Genomic DNA, 18,236 nt, shown 5'->3' on the forward strand with positions numbered 1-18,236 from the left:
TAACGTGGAATCCGAACCACATGAACTCCCACCGGGAATCAAGCCCAGGTTTCCCACGCCAAAGGCAAGTATGCTAACCGTTAGCCACGGAGCTCCACCATAATTTTAGTGAGCGATAAGAAATATCTCGCCAGTGCTTTTACAATAAATAAAATTTTATAAGTATTAAAGAATAGTGGTAAGATATTTTATAATAGCTCTTTTATTTATGAGATATGAGTATTTTGAAAAAAAAAAAACAACAACTAAAGAATAGGTTGGCGGAACCACAAAAGACTCGTAAAATAAACTTTCTTATAAATACATACGCACCTTACTCACCTTTTATAATTGCTATGCTTACGTTCTCCATAAAAACAGAAATTCTCTTTTAGTGATAGTTTACACAAGATCATGAAGTGGGTTCAAATTTAATTAAAGGCAAAATACAATACAATAATCCTCAAATATTGCCTCAAGTGAGTTTAAAGATTTCTAAACACTAGTGCGAAACCGGGCTCTGCCGTTGCGATCGATTTACAGGTCTTGAGACGAAAGTAAGAAGGGACTTACGCACACAGTAAGTAAAAACAATTAATATGCCTGTAACTTTTCCCCAAATGAGTGTATCTTAAAACTAACCTCACCATTATTTTTCTAATTAAATTCTAGCCCGAAATTATGTATCATATTACCCTATTCCCATTTTGAAAACTTGACCCTAATTCAAAATGGCGGATTTCAAGATGGCTGCCATCAAGGTCATATCTACCATACGACTTCCCCCAGGACTTATATGTATCCACATGGTTTTTCTTCACTTTTCTTCATTAACGCTCCGTTTACAAAGGGTAGTAAGGGACTTCTGTAGTAATCTCTAATAACAACATCACAACTCTTAAAAGTTATTTAAAAAAAAATAGAAAACATGCACCTTGGCAAAAATTTGTCATCACAAGTAATGATGCATACATGCCTTCTATCAGCAAAAAAAGTTTCATTGAAATTGGAGCCGGACATTTGAGTGATGTCCCTTGTGGGATGTGATTGAACGTGACGTCAGAACACATCGCCCCCCTTCCCGGAATTTACGGGAATTAGGTGAGCTGAGTGAGCACATGTGGTGCCAGCTCTCTCCAGCGACCTATCAAGGATCATTGCGTGTATGCCAAGACGTGTCGCCGTTTTTATCCATGCCAAAAGTCGACATACTGACAATTAGGTAGGTAGTCATGATGGTTTGGCTGATGTGTGCGTATATTTTAACTCGTACATTTTGTCTCGACTCGAATTTCGAGACGTCTCGACTCGAATTAGAGTCGAGTCGAGACAGAGACTGTCGAGTCGAGACACGAGTCGAGACAGAAACATATTTTCGAGTCGAGACAACATTTTCTCGAGACGAGTCGAGACAGGCTTAAATCTCGACTCGACTCGACTCGAATGCATCCCAAGAGATCAATTACTCCTATAGGAATTTTCCGCCATTTTTCAGCCAATCAAAGCACTAGCGGGAGGTGGGGTTGCAGTTTGCATTAATAATAAATTCTCGTATCGACACTATCGATTTAGCGTCCCTATCGATTCCATGATAGAAATAATCTATGTATGACCCGACACATAATCCCGCTGAGTATTTCAAACAATTGTTTCAAACATATAGTGCAGTATGGGGAAACATACATTCAATATCTATAGCCACTCTGACAAGCATAAGATTTAGTTTGCAGACCCTTCAGAAGTTACATGATCATGTATGTTCTGTCCCGATAAACACCAGACTAAGTAGCCAAACTACGCTGGATATTGTTCCTTCTACAACTTTACCCATAAATAAATGTAATATAGGAGTTTTCAAATGTATAGGTAGTGATCATTTACTGGTGAAAATCATGGTCAACGATACACGTGAAAATATTTCTAGGACGCGTACGTACTACTTACTTATATAACAAAAAGAACTCGTATAAATATCGATCAGATATTGACAATACTCTGGAAACTGTATGACCATCGGATGCAGAGGAGAATCTAAATGCAACCATCACCACCTTACGAAGGCCACCACTATCAGCGCAAGTAACAGCATGCCTACATATCACGGGAAAACTTATCAGTCTGTTATGTTTCCGCAGTGTTTGCACTTAGTCGAATAAAATGGTCAATACTATAGACAATATGAGCGCACTCGTAATTATGAATATCTAACTTAGGCATGCATATGGCAACGAAGAATGCCCAATTATATTGTTGTCCATAAATGGTACAAAACATGCAACCAACTGAACAATGAAACTCGTCCCACACGTTACTGGAGAACGTTTCATCACTTGATAGGACAACAAACAACAAAATATTCACTATTCCGAAATAATGATCCTTTGCATTTAGATTACGATAAAGCCAAAAACATTGCCTTTGAATTACAAATTGGTTTCATAAAGCCCGTAAGGCAACATCAAGATAGTCCTAGATTCTCCGAAATTACCATCACTCAGTTATTAAATCCATCAACTATACATAGGCTCAACCGTTAACACGGTCCATAACCCAGGAGGAAATTCAGAGGAGTATCAAAAGAAAATGCAACATATCACTTGGTTTTTACCAAATATCCTACTGACTTACCAAGAAATGATCAGCAAAGTATTTTTCTCCTTCTCACTGCTATCTATACTTTCATCCTCCGTACAGGATACTACCCAGTTGAATGGAAAGTTTCTAAAGTATGTTTCTAACTCCGAAGGAGCCTCCAAGTTCTCCAGTTCGTAGAGGCTGATAGAATTGACAATAACACTGGGGAATACATTGAAAAAATCTTGTGAAACCCTTATTTCCATATTTACATGACTATAAATTCTTTCCAACTTCTCAGATCGGTTTCGATATCCTATAGTATATTCAGATCAGTTATTTCGCCTGATGGCCACCCTTCTTAGCAAGTTTAATAGATCACTTCAGTCTTGTCTAATTTTAATGGATCTCCAGTGAGCATTTAATCGAATATGGCATTATGGTAAATTTTATAAATTCCTTAAACTTGGACCTTCGTTTACTTATGATATAGTGATATTTTCATTCATACTCAAATTGCATATGTTTGTGTCAACAATTCAATCTCTTACCCTATCATTCCATATACGAGAGTACCTCAAGAGTCCACTCTGTCACCTCTTCTTTACATTTTATACGCATCAAACTTACCAACATCTGATTCTCATAATTATTTATTCCAATATGCCGATTACACCGCTTTCCTAACTCTCGAAACAACTACACAACAAATTATAAAGGATTACAACTCACAGTTAATCAAGTTTTTGTGTGGTGAAGGAAATGGAAACTTAACGTCAACGAAAAGACAACTCAAACCCTCGTCATCATGTCACCTAAATGGCACATTAAAAATAACCAACTGCAATCGTAATTTGCTTACTGTCAATCTAAGAACACAGATTAGGAACATCTAACTCAGTTACATATTCAACAATAACGGTCGATAATAAATTATAATGGACTCTCATTTCTGGAAACTTGTTCTTGAAGAAAAAAAGAAAAGAAAAGAAAAGAAAAACGAAAAGGCCACAGCAGCTTCCCAGACTTGAAGAACAGCATTGGATGGAGACTAAACAAAAAGTGTTACTAACACGTATAACGCGTTCATTGGTTGTATTCTTATATTTGACCATATTGCTTAATCTTCAGCTGAGTCTAGATTCTACATTAGTCTCGAAATGAGGGAGCAGCATGTACTACACCTAGCATACCGCATCAAATTAGCATATAGTAACAAAGAACTATGCAATCGAATAATCTTTCCACCACTTGTAGAGCATATTTCAATTTTACGTATATAGCAGTATATGACCAAATGCCTGGAATCTCATACACATACTTTTAGCACACAATTTCCATAGACGCTGAGAAGAATTCAACTTTCAAATGTTGCCATATACATAAACTATATTAATTCCACTTCACGCGACCAATCTCCCTGTTGATCAGTTTCATCTCAGATTCTTTAAACATCAAATCATTCTTCAAGCCATTCTAATCTTTTTCTATAGCTTCACTATTTTTCCTCGCCGATAATCCGGGCTCCTCATGTCTACATCAGTCTTTTGTCGTTCCAAAACAGAAGTGTCACATACGTTCGTTACTACTAATATTTTGTGGCGGATAATTGATTTTCATCTCATTAGTCATACTAATTAATTAACACATGTATAATTATATTGAACGTGTATCTTCTACTTCTTCGAGGTATACTTTCACTTTTTCTTGCTTATTCATTATTCGTAACTTTCCTATGATATGTTTTCCACACTTGAATATCTTACAACGATTATTACATATATATTCATGCATATTGATCTAGTCCTGCACTTTTCTAGGTACTCGTTCCATTTTACTCATATGGCTTTATTTATACTCCACTGTATAATAATTAATGTTATTTTTGTGTGCACTTGTTCCAGCGCATCACTTGACGAGAAAAAATGTAAAACCCTCTATTGGCAGTTACATATTTACCTAATTTCCCTGACTACATATCCATGTAATGAACAATGCCCTATAAGTAAATAAATACTTCACCAAAAAATATCCAAAAGTAAATTAATTTCTTATTTGAAGTTAAATCCTTATATAGTAAAATAAATAAAACTAAAAAAATAGAGATAATAAAAGGTAACATCATGCCTGCTATGATAATTCATATATATTTCTGTATTTATCTCCTTTGTATGTGTTTGTTACTGAGACAACTAACAAAAATACGAAGTGTGGCAATTAAATAACGAGACTGCCCACCTCTTGTCACGCAGGATCGTGGCGGGAGGTAGCTAATGATCCGTTGTTGATCTTGAACCTTCATGAGCAGCCACTGTTTGCTTCATGATTCTGAAAGCTTTTCTTTTCTTTGCAGGCGTGCATGAAGAGGACAGTGTTCTGTAGTAGTGCCTAAATCATGGTGAACAGTAAAGTTGAGCAGCGCATTAACATCAAATTTCTGGTGAAATTAAAAAAAAACCACCGACGGAATGTTGTGCAATGTTAAAAGATGTGTATGGTTATAATGCTATGTCACGTGCGCGAGTGTCGAATGGCACAAACGATTTTCAGAAGGTAGGGAGGAGGTTGAAGGTGATGAACGACCCAACCGCCCTTTGTTTCAAGAACGGACGAAAATGTTCAAAAAATAATGAACTTGTGCGGAATGACAGACGTCTGAGCATTCGGATGATCGCAGACATGACGAACATTAACAAAGAGATAGTAAGACAAATTTTGCATGACAATTTAAACATGAGAAAAGTTTGTGCAAAAATTGTCCCGAAAAACCTCTCTAAGAAAGAAAAAGACACCAGAAAGACCATTTACTGTGACGTCATGGAACGACTCGAAGCAGAACCAGACTTGGTAACACGTGTCATCACATGTGATGAAACATGGATTTTCCAGTATGACCCCGAGACTAAGCGTCAATTCATGCACTGAAAGACTCCCACATCACCAATAATGAAGAAAGCACGAATGAGCAAGTCGAAAGTGAAGGCACTGCTCATCGTTTTTTCGATATCAGGGGGTAACATCATGACTGAATGGGTACCTCAGGATCAAGCGGTGAATCAGACCTACTACAAAGAAGTCCTATTCAAGTTGAGGGAAAGAATAAGGAAGAAGAGACCGGATTTGTGGAAGAACGATGCACGGATCCTCCACAAAGACAGTGCGCCTGCCCATAATGCTCTTTCTGTAAAGCAGTTGTTAGCAGCCAAGCTCATTCCTGTGCCCGACCATCCTCCGTATTCCCAAGACCTTGCTCCTTGTGACTTTTATCTATTCCCAAAAGTGAAAAGTGCATTGAAGGGAACACATTTTCAGTCTGTGGAAGAGATGAAACGAAAAACGGGAGAGTTGTTGAAGAGGGTGACATCTGATGACCTACAGCATTGCTTTGAATAATGGAAGGCACGTATGGAGCGGTGTATAGATACGGAAGAGGAGTATATTGAAGGGGATAACAGCCAATTGTAACTTTCTTTGCAATACATCACATTTATGGCACCAGTCTCGATATTTAATTGCCACAAAGATTACACTTTTCGAACAACAATGTATCTTTTATCTGGAACCCTCTACTCTTTCTTCCCATGTAAAGAGTGCATGCTTCGGGGGATTGAGCAGTAATGCTAGCGTTAGAAATGCAGAATTGAAAGTGTTCAACATCGCATTGTAGGCTGGGTGTGGGTTATGAATTAAGAAACATGTTTCTCTCTTTCAAATAATCAATAATGAAGGCTTTGGACAATCTTTGTTTAAATTAGTTTGCTTTTATCAGCTAATCAATATTGAGGGATTCAGATGGATGGTTCTTTAAGAGCTCTACGGGTTACTGTCAGCCTATATCATCTTAAAACATGAGGAATACAATGTTAGTCCAATTCAAACACATTTCAATTAACTACAGGGGTCCATAACTGGTCCTCAATAACTAAAAAGAGAGTGATATACTTCTCCATAGAATCACAAAAACCCTTATATGATCATAAGCATCTATCTTAAAACATGAGTGCTTCAAGACTGGCCTTCTACTCACCCATTCAAAAGAACAACAGCATTACATATTTAATCCTTAATAAAGTTCCACTCCATAGGACGATAAACATTATTCATATAAAAAAATAACGTCAGAAACCCCGAATATTTCAAGTTTTGGCAATTTTCACCCATCGAAAGAAACTAGCTGAAACCCAAATTTTCAAGAGTGCATACGCATACCTCTAAAATGTTCAATTTCCCAAAATTCTGAAACTTGAGGCTTGGGCGCTGACGAACTCGTTCCTAAATTTTGGAGGAAGTAATATGTACCCTTCCCACAATTAAGAGGTCAGTGACCGTTATAACGTCATACCGCGTGTCCTGGGTTACATGTCGTTTTCCTCTCAGTTTTCAGCCAATCAGACAGATTTACCTGTAGCGCAGCCAGTACTACACCAGATGGATACCACTGAGCAATCATACCTCCTTTATAGGACCTTGTGCAGAGTCGTTTTGAACGTTCTATTAGAAGTTGGACTAATATGTGATACTCACTTTCGTCTTTAGAAAAAAGACAGTAAAGTTAAGAACGATTTTTTATCGAAAACGGTCAACCTCGGTATTTCACAGGGTTGTCCAAACACATAATGAAAAATTGAGGTAGATTCAACATATTTTGTTTTACATTTATTTCTCTTGACATTTCGGATAACCCTACGGAAAAGCCGATATTTTCGATATTAATCATTGTTAAACTCCCTAACACGTTTATAAATACGGAAGTTAACATCACGCCTTGTCTAACTCAATACAACGGACTCTGCATAGAGACCATACAGTTATTTGTAGTTTGTCTCATTACAATTTATACGTGTATTTCTGAATATGTCGCATTCTTCTATCAATGGGGTTTAATGTGTAATCAATTCTAAGAACATGTACAACAGCAAAATACTGTAATTTAACATTCAATATCATTCAATTATAGATAATTTAATGGATATAATTTAACATATCTATAATAACATATTTAACATATATTTTATATAATTATAGATTAACATAGATTTATATAATTTAACATTCAATTATAGATTATTTGTATGAATTTTATAACTAATATTGTTACGAAAAGTTTTAGCGAACCCACGAAAAATTCAAAATTTAACCAAATTATCTAATTTAATGAAAGTAGTAGTGTGTGCAAAAATCTAACAATTGTTAAAAGGTTTTATTAATATTATTATTAATCAGAAATTTATTTGTTCATATAAAGTTGAGAGAAGATGCACTAGATATTCCAATGTAAATTTGGTTCTTATATGTATAGGGAATATCACTGCATATCGGCCTCATTGGTTTGCATCGTACATCACAAAACAGCAAAGCATTGAAGTAACAATATAAGTGGATCTGTTATGACTTATAAATTGTGTTGAGAATGTTCGCCATTGGTCTGCGAACACTTTTGGACGCGATTATGCGTGTTGAAAATCTGTTTACATGTTAAATTCGAATTTGAAGATGTCGCACTAAAGCTGAAGTGGCCCAAATTTTTATTTTCCCTCCTTCGTTTATTTGAATGGTACATTTTTTCTTTGTACCACAAAAAGCCACAAAATTCTGAACTCGGTAAAGTTCGGATTTGAAGATGTTGCACTACAACAAATCGTCCTCTCATGACACCTTTCTTAAGTGAAAATCATGTTTCAGACACTACATTTGGGAAATGAATCCGTTCATCTTTTAATCTCTTTGCGAAAGTTTGAACCTTACACTCACGTATTCTTTAAGCCTCACTGATTGGATTATGATCTCAGAATCCACAAACAAAACTGCTATTTTCAGACGGTAGATATTCAGTGCGCTGCTGTAGATTTCATTGTTCATTATGTGTTAAACAACTTAAATAAATGACTCTTTCTATGGTGTTTTTATGGGTTAGTTCATAAGTTATGACCGCTTCACACTTAATAATTATTTAAATTGGTCGCATTCTGTTAAAATTTGTCATTTGTTACAATAAGAGAAAAAATGTTATTCTTGATTATCAGTACTGCATCTATCGAATGTACCTATACAATACTAGTTAATGATATATAATATAACAGATGTGTATGAGCGAATAGACAATGTTATTTCCCAGGGGGGTGTTCGAACAGAACATAAGAGTAAGCAAAAATGTCATGGAAAACGTGTATACGTGGGCAAACCTAGAACACCATCACTTCGTTACCTAGTAGTGTTGTGTTGTTGGTGTGATGAGAGCCCAAAGGAACACTCTGCTGAACTGGCAACGTTGCTTTTTCATTTAATGAAAGAAGTCCTACCAGTGTGGAGACCAAACGACTATTGCAATCTGACAAATTTTAAGCCAATTATTTCCACCAGTTTTGCTCTCTTTTCATTTTATCATATCGTAACAGACTAGTCTTACGGTCCGGACTTTTGATACAGATGGTATCCTATATATTAAGTAATGTATCATTTCCGTGCTAACACTTAAACAATCGATTACTTTTCTGTTCTTCTATTACATCTTTACCTTTTTGCATCAAACTTAGTAAGTCGTATATTTTCATACATATTATCGAAAAAGTACTTGCCTGTGTCGTTGAATTTCATAGTTTGTCCAAGAGCAGCCTCAATCGTGTATTTTGATGAGCCTATGCCAATCAGTGTAATGGTATCGATCAACTGGAAAAGTATACCTAAGTAAGTCTCTCTATTAAGTGAACTCTATTCTGTATCTATGATAATAAAGAAACATGATAGGTTTCTCTAAAAGTATGTGAGATGAATACAATACTTCACTAAAAGTAAAAATTACTCAATCTTGGCCATACACGAGGAAAAATTAAATTTGATTAAGAATATGTATACTATATATGAACAAATAATCTTCCAAAAGGGAGTAAAAAAAGTTGAAAGCATTTGTTTATGAAGAAAATTTCCTGAAACATTACCAATGAAAACTTGAAATTAATTGAAAACGTGGTTTAAAAAGCTCTGAGCTACAAATGCTTAGTTTTATCATATAACAAATTATATTTTAGTAAAAGTTGGCTTACAATATTTTAACAGCATATTTCAAGTTATGTCTTGAGGTTATTAACATGTTAGGAGCTTATAATTCAAATAAAAGCAATTCAGACAATTTCAAGTCATGAAATGATAAGATGGAATCATCGTTCTTATAACTTTTCACGAATATGCGTTAGCGATTACCTTACTCAATCTCAGAGACATGATAGGTAAGTATATATAATCAAATAAATATAGAAGAATGGTTGCAGGTTTCAGGGAGTTCGCTGTTGTGATCAGAATCTTATTTCAAAGGAATTAAATGCCTTTTGATCTCAGGTTGTCTTTCTATTTTTCATTCATAACTTTGTCATGGTTATTAAAACTTTAAATTTGTTGGAATATTGAAAACGAAAACTTTTGTATTTAAGTGTACCATTACAAACATTTTATCTTTGTTGTACTAAGAAAAATATCAAATGTCACAAGACAGATAACTTTTTAGAAAAACCCACTACGAAAATAAGCCACAAGGACTTACTACGTACTGGTTGTTTTCTTTTCTGAACAGTGAAAGTGGTCTCTCAGACTGATATATATAAACTTGAAAAATTACAACAACAAGGTATATTTTGGCATTCGCGTTTGAGTTCTGATTCCGATTCCAATTCCGACGATGAACGTCTTCACTTTATACTACGTCGAGATTAGAGAGAGACTTCCGAATTTGAAATGTAAGCTTTAACCTTTTCTTTTGAATCTAAGTCTCTGAAGAAGTAATTTCTTCATGGTGGTCTCCTGCAAGGCCTCATTTGATAATTGCTCTTAAAGCAGAACTCATTAGTATTTTGATTATTAAATTTCCTGTTGTTTGAATACGCAGACTCCTTTAAGTTTACTTGATTTATGAATTATTGTTTTGATTGTTGAATTTAATAAGTCTGCATGATTGTAATAATGTTGTAACATAACATTAGTAAGAATCATTATAATAAATCTATATTACCAGAATTCTTTTATTTAAATATAATCAACTTTCATGAATATTTATAGAGCATTGTCATGAGTGTGATACTATCACTATACGTTTAGAATACCTAGAATATATTATTTTTTAAATTAAACAAAATTTTAACCTGCATTAAGTACTCTTCAAAATTTCGTATGTTATCTGTATGGTCTGATAGAAAATTAAGTCATATTGAGAAATTCATGACTGATCAAGTTGACAATAAGAAAATGTGGCACAGGTGGATGTACTCATCTTGCTCCAATTATTTGCAAATGTATGAATTAGGAACAAGGGCAATGAGAATCTGAAACATTGGAAAAGTTGTAATAGCGGCATGGTATGTATTTTGAATAGATGAGTTAGCTCAATAGACTGATAGCACGCCTGCTATATATCTGAGACTCACATCAGTGTGTTATTGTGTGTGGCAAGCAGATCGCTCTAAAGTGCAACGATGCGAAACCTAGACGCTGCTGGATGTATAAACTAAAGTTCGTATGATAGTGTAGCCAACGTATTAAAACGTATTAAATTTCTTAATACAAATAAATAATACCAAATGTAATAGGGTATATATTAACCAGGGAGATGATTCCCTTAGAAAATTTTCATCGGGCGCCAATGCTGTCGCTATTTTTTCTGGGAGATGAATTGTTAGATTTGAAAAATATTTCTGTAAATGTTGTTTTTATCTTTAATTTTGTTATGAGTACCGGTACCTATAATCTGTTCTGATGTTTTGCTAATACATTTGAGCGTTTAATAAATATGCAAAAGTTCGATACTCAGGAAGTTTGATGACTTTTTTTTGAGCATTGATGCCACTGTTACATAATTATGCAAACATGTATTTATTAATTTCGGATAGTGGACACTAGATACTGTAGACAGTGTTGTGAGAAGTCATATGGCTTTACACTTGTTTTGTTGTACTTCTGGTCATTCTCAGCTATGTTGTCGGGTGCCTGCTTGGTTATCTGAAACCGTAATAATGCGACTAATCTAATGAATCGCTGATTACAATATTTGAGGTCTATTAGTCTACTGGTACTCATAGCGAAAATACATGCAATAAAGCTAGTCTTAACACTGCAACAGAATATCAATTTATGAATATCTTAAAAGGACATGGATGTTTGTTCCAACTACATCTTCAAAGCGTGCGAAAACTCAGCTATAAAATTCAAGCAATACAATTTTTTTTGTATGTAATATCGAACTTCTCTTCTGGTGTTCTGTTCAATACATGACAAAATTGGTAATTCTGAAAAAAAAAAAGCAATGTATGTTCAGGATGATATCAGAACAAGGGTTCAATATTACAAATTAAGAATTAATTTCAACTTCAATTCTTATGGATATTATGCACGTCGTATGTGCAACGCTTCTTTCGTTCACTTTTGTGTTTTCTTTAGTTAAGTAGTCTTTAACACCAGTAGACCAGTGTGCTTTCTAGTTGCATCCATCCAGCAAAAATTATTACTAGCCAGTGTGTGTACTGATACAGTTTCCAGCAATTTGAGAAAATTTGGGTTGCTCAGCAAGAACTCTTATTAGATCTATCGAGAGGTCATGCTGGACCGGCAATGACCTCTAGATATGGAATCTGTGTGATAATTACCGTAAATCTTCCACGGTAATAACACACCTGTGCTTTTTTTTAAAAAGAAAACGATCCCTAAATATTACGGTAAATTACCGTAAATTATACTGTACCAAAATTGTTTCTAAACACGGTCAATATTATTTTGCTTCTAAATATACGGTCTGCCGTTTTTATGAAAAAACAGTGATCCGTAAAATTTAGGGTAATCAGATGGCTGCGAGAGTTGACGGTAATCGGTCAGTACATTTAAGGCAAATTCTTTTACAGTGCTGTTTGTTCACTTCACCAAGTGTTCACCTTTGATTGTCGCAACGCGTCAGACACTATAGAAGTTCCAAGAAAATTTTTCTCCACCCAATGCCTTGTTGATTTCCTACTTTATTGACCGGTGAGTACCAGGGTTGATATGGGTATGTAGAGAACCAGTAGGCTCTGTAGGTCACGAATACGTTGGTTTCGATGTCGCAAAGTGAGTTATTTTTTCGAACAGAAGTCGAAAATCTGATCGACGGTCCCGACAGTGTTGCCACTTCTCAGGTTACCGTGCGCCACTGGAGAGTCTTCTGATGGAGTTCTTTGCGTCTATCCTCATATCCTGACTCTCTTGTGTAATTCTATGCCACACACTATCCATGAAATCACAGAGATCGAGCAGAAACTTTACAAGAAGTGACAAAAAACTGGCCCAGAAGAACGGGTTGTATACTTTTGGGGGCGCGTATCTCCGTTGACCGACTTGCTCCTTGGGCATTGTGTGGTATGGGGACAACAGGAAGACACACTAGTTTCCGAATATGCAAACCCTGGTGTCATATTTGAAGTTTTTCCAGTGCCAGGCCTCAAAACGGGCAAACACTGCTGATCGCTCTCGGTTATTTAGATCCATTCGATAGATGAGCTTGGTTTGGTTCCAGGTGGAACCCATTGTTGGGTTTAGTTATGATATCCAGCAGGCCCGTAGGTAAGATTGTCTTATGGGAAAGACATAGTTCAATTTCTTTCCTTAAACACACACACACACAAATCAAATTCAGCTGACGCATGGGTCAAAATAGCCAAGAGCGATCAGCAGTGTCTAGGTATTTTGAGCCTTGTCATTGGAACAACTTCAAATCCGACAAGTTTGAATATTCGAGGTGTGTCTTCCCGTTGTCTCCACACTCACAATGGCAAAGGCGCCGTCGGTCACCGGAGGTATGCGCCCCCACAAGTAAGCAATTCATGCTTTTGGGTCGGGTTTTGTCACTTCATGTGGGGATCTTGCTGGGTCTCTGTGATTGTATCGGTAGTGTGCGGTATAGAATTACGCAACGGAGTCAGGATATGGGGATATAACCAAAGATCTCCACCGGAAGCCTCTCCAGTGGCGCACGGTGACCCGACAAGTGACTACAACACTTTCGGGACCGTCGATCTGTATCTCTACATACCCATATCGACCCTGGAACTCACCGGTCAAGAAAGTAAGGAGTCATTAGAGATGTCCTTTCAGCAACAGTTCGATACTTTGCAGGAACACTTCCTCGATTATTTGTCGTATCTGATTCTAAACAAAGGTTGGTTGGAAACGGAAAACCACTTCACAAATATGTTTCCAGCAGGCTTCTGGTAGCTTAAGAAACAGTGATGCGGTTTTAAATGGCCAGTTTGTTAATGTGATGTTTACAGGGTAGGATTCAGAAGTAATGAGCCTCACTTTATACTGACGCTTGCTCACACTGCAGCGCGCTCCGCTTAACAGCGACGGTGGTGGTGGGTGTTGGCGTCACAGCACAACGCGGGTCAGTTGGCTCCCAGCTTTTGGAGCAGTAATATCGGCCTTAACAGGAGCCTCTATACGGTGGTGCGTGACACGGCGATATTGAAAGTTCGTTAGAGCAACGCTACGCGATAAAATCTTGCTCTCGGTTGGACAAGTCTCCTTCCGAAACGTTCGCTATGCTTCAACAGACGTTTGGGACTGAGAGTGTCCTATTCTCAAGTCAAAAAGTGGCACAAGGCTTTTCGTGAGGGCCGGGAAGAGGGGACTGACGAATCCCTGTCTGGACGCCCGTCGTCGGCCCGTACTGACGTGAATGTGTAACGAGTGCGTGAGTTTTTGAACACGGACCGGCGTTTTGAGTGTTTACCAAGTAGCAGAAGCCCTGAACTTATCGGAGACAATGGTACAACGCATTATTTCCGAGGACTTGCACATGCGGAAAGCCTGCGCGAAACTTTCCAGAGAGTTTTGACTGAAGAACAGAAACGGAAACGAATACTCCGATGCGAAGAACTGCTGTAATTGTGCGAAGGCGATCCTGCCTTTCTCGAAAAAAATGATAACCGGCGACGAAACTTGAACTTTTCAGTACGATCCAGAAATAAAACGACAAAGCGCTGAGTGGCACACCTCAAACTCACCCCGTGCCAAGAAAGCGCGGATGAGTAATTCGAAGACGAAGACTATGCTCATCGCCTTTTCGGAGTGACGGGGATCGTCCACTACGAGTTTCTCCCGCCCGGACAGACCGTGAACGCTGCTTACTACCAGGAAGTCCTGAAAAGGCTGAAAAGAAGCGTCCCGCGCAAGCACAGGGACATCAAGGACAGCTGGAAGCTTCACCACGATAACGCCCCCAGCCACACCGCCTTCAGCATCACCGACTACCTGGTCCGAGTCAACGTTCCTGTGGTACCTCAACCTCCATACAGTCCGGATTTGTCGCCTCCTGATTTCTTTTTTCCGCGGTTAAAACAGCGCTGAAAGAAAAACGTTTCGACTTCATCAAGGACATCAAAGCGAATGTCAGGCAGTCTTTGCAGCTATCCGAAAAAAGGTTTTCGAGGAAGCCTTTGAGTCAGGGAAAAGCCGCCTACAGAAGTGCATTGAGGCAGGAGGTGCCTATTTTGAAGACTATTAGTCAGTTGTACCGATCATCTCAATAAATCTGTCGTTTTGAACAAAGGCTCATTACTTTTGAACCCTACCCTGTATGTGTTCCAGCTCCAGACTAAGTATTTTGTTTCTAATTTGTGTTATTAGGCATGAGCTGTCTGATAACCGATTGGGTCTGACCATTTCGATTTGGTGAATCCTGTTTCTGAAAATGGTTGCTATTCAGCACAAACAGAAACAGAGAAAAAGAGGGTGTTTAGTGGCAGACCGTATACACAGTGGGAGATAAGTGAGGGCACAGTGCGAAGATAGAACGTAGAAAATGTCTAGAAATTCCATGTTAATTTTGAAACGAATAGAGAAATTGAGGTCATCATTATCAGCCACAATGCAATTAAGAATGATTTTACAAATCAAGTGTACATCACATTGAATAGTATGAATATTAGCAAATTTTATCTTACACATTCTCAGTGTTACCACAGATTTTTTTAAGGAATTACTATGATTTTTGAAAATACCCATTTTTTAGCTTTTGTTTTACACTGCCGTCATTTAAGAATCTCAGCACGCGCTGTGCCTCCCGTTTCTCTGTGTTTTATGCTTGATTCTTATTTTTTTTTTTTTGTTCGGGTTCATACTTTTCTGTAGGAATGTAAGTTGCACCCAAATACTCCTCTACTTTCTGTTGGTCGTTGGATTCACCAGGTATGATTTCTGTGTAATTTTTTTGACCCAACAGCAATACTTTTGCAGGTTCGTGAAGCATTTAGCATTATATCATTCAAGAACGAAGTTGATTATCTGGAAAACACCCCGAAGAAGTTTCAGGTTTCAGTGCATGATAATCAATACTATGAGGACTATCTAACGAGGTAATTGGCTTCTGAAAAGCTCATTAGTATTTCTTAATTCTCTAGTGTTAGCGAAGAGAGACATGTCAATCTCTGAATTAGGAAGACACCACTAAGCCTAGGATACACCATTCTCATCAAATGGTGCAAATATTTTGGACCATGACGAGAGATCCATGTCTCTTTTAAAACAATACTATACAATATCGTTTGTTTTAGGAGTTTACAACCTTCTTTTCCGAACACTGTTTGTGTGCATGCGAGTTCAAAACAATTTTCGATAAGTAGGTGTAAAAAGAATAGGATGTTATATGCCTGTTAAAGTGATGTTAAATACTGAGTTATATAACCCTGCCAAATTATAGAAGGGGTGATTCTCGTCATCCGTGGCCATCGTCCCTGGGCTATGGACCCAGGCGCACAGAAGTTTAATCAATTGACATCCGTATTATTATAACTAAGAAATAACCAACTATTTTGTATTTACACACAAAAAAGTGAGGAATAAAGGCTGGACGCAGAAGAAGTCAAATTCTGTGGAGCAAGCTATTGTAGAGAATTTTTCTTGTGACCCTGGTCAACAGGCAGGTTCTCTCTCCTACTCGAGTGCAAGTAGTGTTGCCAGCTCATACGTTAAAAAATAATACTGTAGCTGCGTGATAATCTTATTCCAATATCTGCATTTATTGCCACGATTACAGCAACAACGATCACTCATAAATTATTATGCATCCAAGATACTTTTCTCTTATAACGTGCGACGATTGGTATTAAAATCTAGAATTTCATAAACTTTGGTGATACACATGTGAATAAAGGTCTGATTGAACGGCATGCAAGGATCACTGACACAGGTGGAATTGCTTCCTGCTTTTCCCTGAAGGAGGGAAAATGCTCCAAAAAACAATGCTGTGAGACAGGGAGTCTTTCTTTGAGGAAGATTCAATGAAACTTGTTGTTTTACGTATTTGCTTCATATTCAGTGAAGTTTCAACATTCAACAGACAATTAACGAAAAATCAGGGAAACCAATTTGTTTCTTACCAATGAGAATGGTCACACGGAAGCCTGTAACTGTTAGTACCCTTTCCGAGGAGGATTCCGAACGACATGCTTGCCATTGCAAGGTGTATATTGAATAATAATCGGAAAGCATACATTCCCATTAGCCTAGCCTAGGTCAGACATTCTTTCAGTAAAAGCATGACTTCATTTTTGTTTAAAAGAAAGACTTCATTAATTTTTGAAAAGTATTTTTTTCTAGTTTAAAATTATGTTCATAATATTGAAGCCGTCTTATTTTAAACTGGAAAACCCCTTCTTTAGTCTTTGTCCAGGATCTCTTCGGTTCTAAAACGTCAAATATCAGGTTAGTTTTAATACCTTAAGGTCTTATATCAGGTCGCCACTTGGGTACGCTATTCACGTCACTTTGGTTTCTGTGTTCAACTGTTTCGTTTTGGAAATTAAAATGAACACACTTTTCATTTTTACTAAGAGCGCAGTATTATGGACCTTTCAAAACAGTGTGTATCACATACACACATAGTATATATATTAAATTGAAACAATATGTGTTGAAATATGTAATAAATTCTGTCATTTCATTCAAACACACTGTAAAATCTGCTATAACTTTGGTTAAACAAGAGAATTCTCTTTTCAAAGGAGAAAGGTTAACGCATACTACCAGTACACGTGATTCCTGATTCAATTCTTGGTGGAAGAGACAGCCTTTGAAGGAAGACAACAATACCTCAGGTCACATTGCTATAGAGTCAATCCATTCTAAGTGATCAAGCATGTGCCGCTCGACCATCTCCAAAAAATTTTTTTTTCATGAATGTTTATACTATATCAGAGTACTTCAAAAACACAATTAATTACTTTTTAAAACATCTCATAGCGACGCAGCTTCTGTCGCCATTTTGCGTTTTCTCGATTTCAGGCATTTATGTTGTTTTGAATATCTCAGTATGTGTTTGTCGTAGCAAATTGAAAATTGCTGGGCGTGTCCAACTTGTGCAGAGCTAAAACTTTGATCTCTTAACATTTTTACCTAAAACCACTTGAAAGGGGTGAAATCAGGGTCTACAGTAGCAACATTTTTGGACATTGAACACATGTTTGAGAAGAGGAAGCAACTGACGTAAAGATATGAATTTGTGTATGCATATAGTCCGGGGTCATACGTTTATACTAAAAAATTTTCAGACCTGTAGATGCTCCCAAAGCCCTGAAAAAATATCGTAAAGTTGGGGAATTATGCGAATTTGCCATATTTCACTGCCCAATATCTCCAATGGGCCTGGATAAAAAAAACTGAAATTTTGGGAATAG

The 18,236-nt window shown here is 37.1% G+C and overlaps 2 protein-coding genes across 9 annotated transcripts in view; one reads left to right on the forward strand and one right to left on the reverse strand.

Moving 5' to 3' along the window:
* Window positions 1–18,236, forward strand: part of LOC145681035 (relaxin receptor 2-like) — a 1,105,974-nt gene that overhangs the window by 767,466 nt on the left and 320,272 nt on the right. The window lies entirely within an intron of this gene.
* Window positions 1–18,236, reverse strand: part of LOC145681034 (uncharacterized) — a 187,512-nt gene that overhangs the window by 79,800 nt on the left and 89,476 nt on the right. For 6 of the 8 annotated variants that reach the window (XM_081752352.1, XM_081752351.1, XM_081752354.1 and 3 more), the window contains exon 3: window positions 9,129–9,219. The exons of the other annotated variants lie outside the window; for them this stretch is intronic. In XM_081752352.1, coding sequence (XP_081608478.1) covers window positions 9,129–9,219 — 91 coding nt within the window. The remainder of the gene's footprint in view (window positions 1–9,128; window positions 9,220–18,236) is intronic. 8 annotated transcript variants of the gene reach the window in all.

The sequence above is a fragment of the Thermobia domestica genome, chromosome 3 (genome assembly GCF_964235325.1).
Source record: "Thermobia domestica chromosome 3, izTheDome1.hap1.1, whole genome shotgun sequence".
Lineage (NCBI taxonomy): Eukaryota > Metazoa > Arthropoda > Insecta > Zygentoma > Lepismatidae > Thermobia > Thermobia domestica.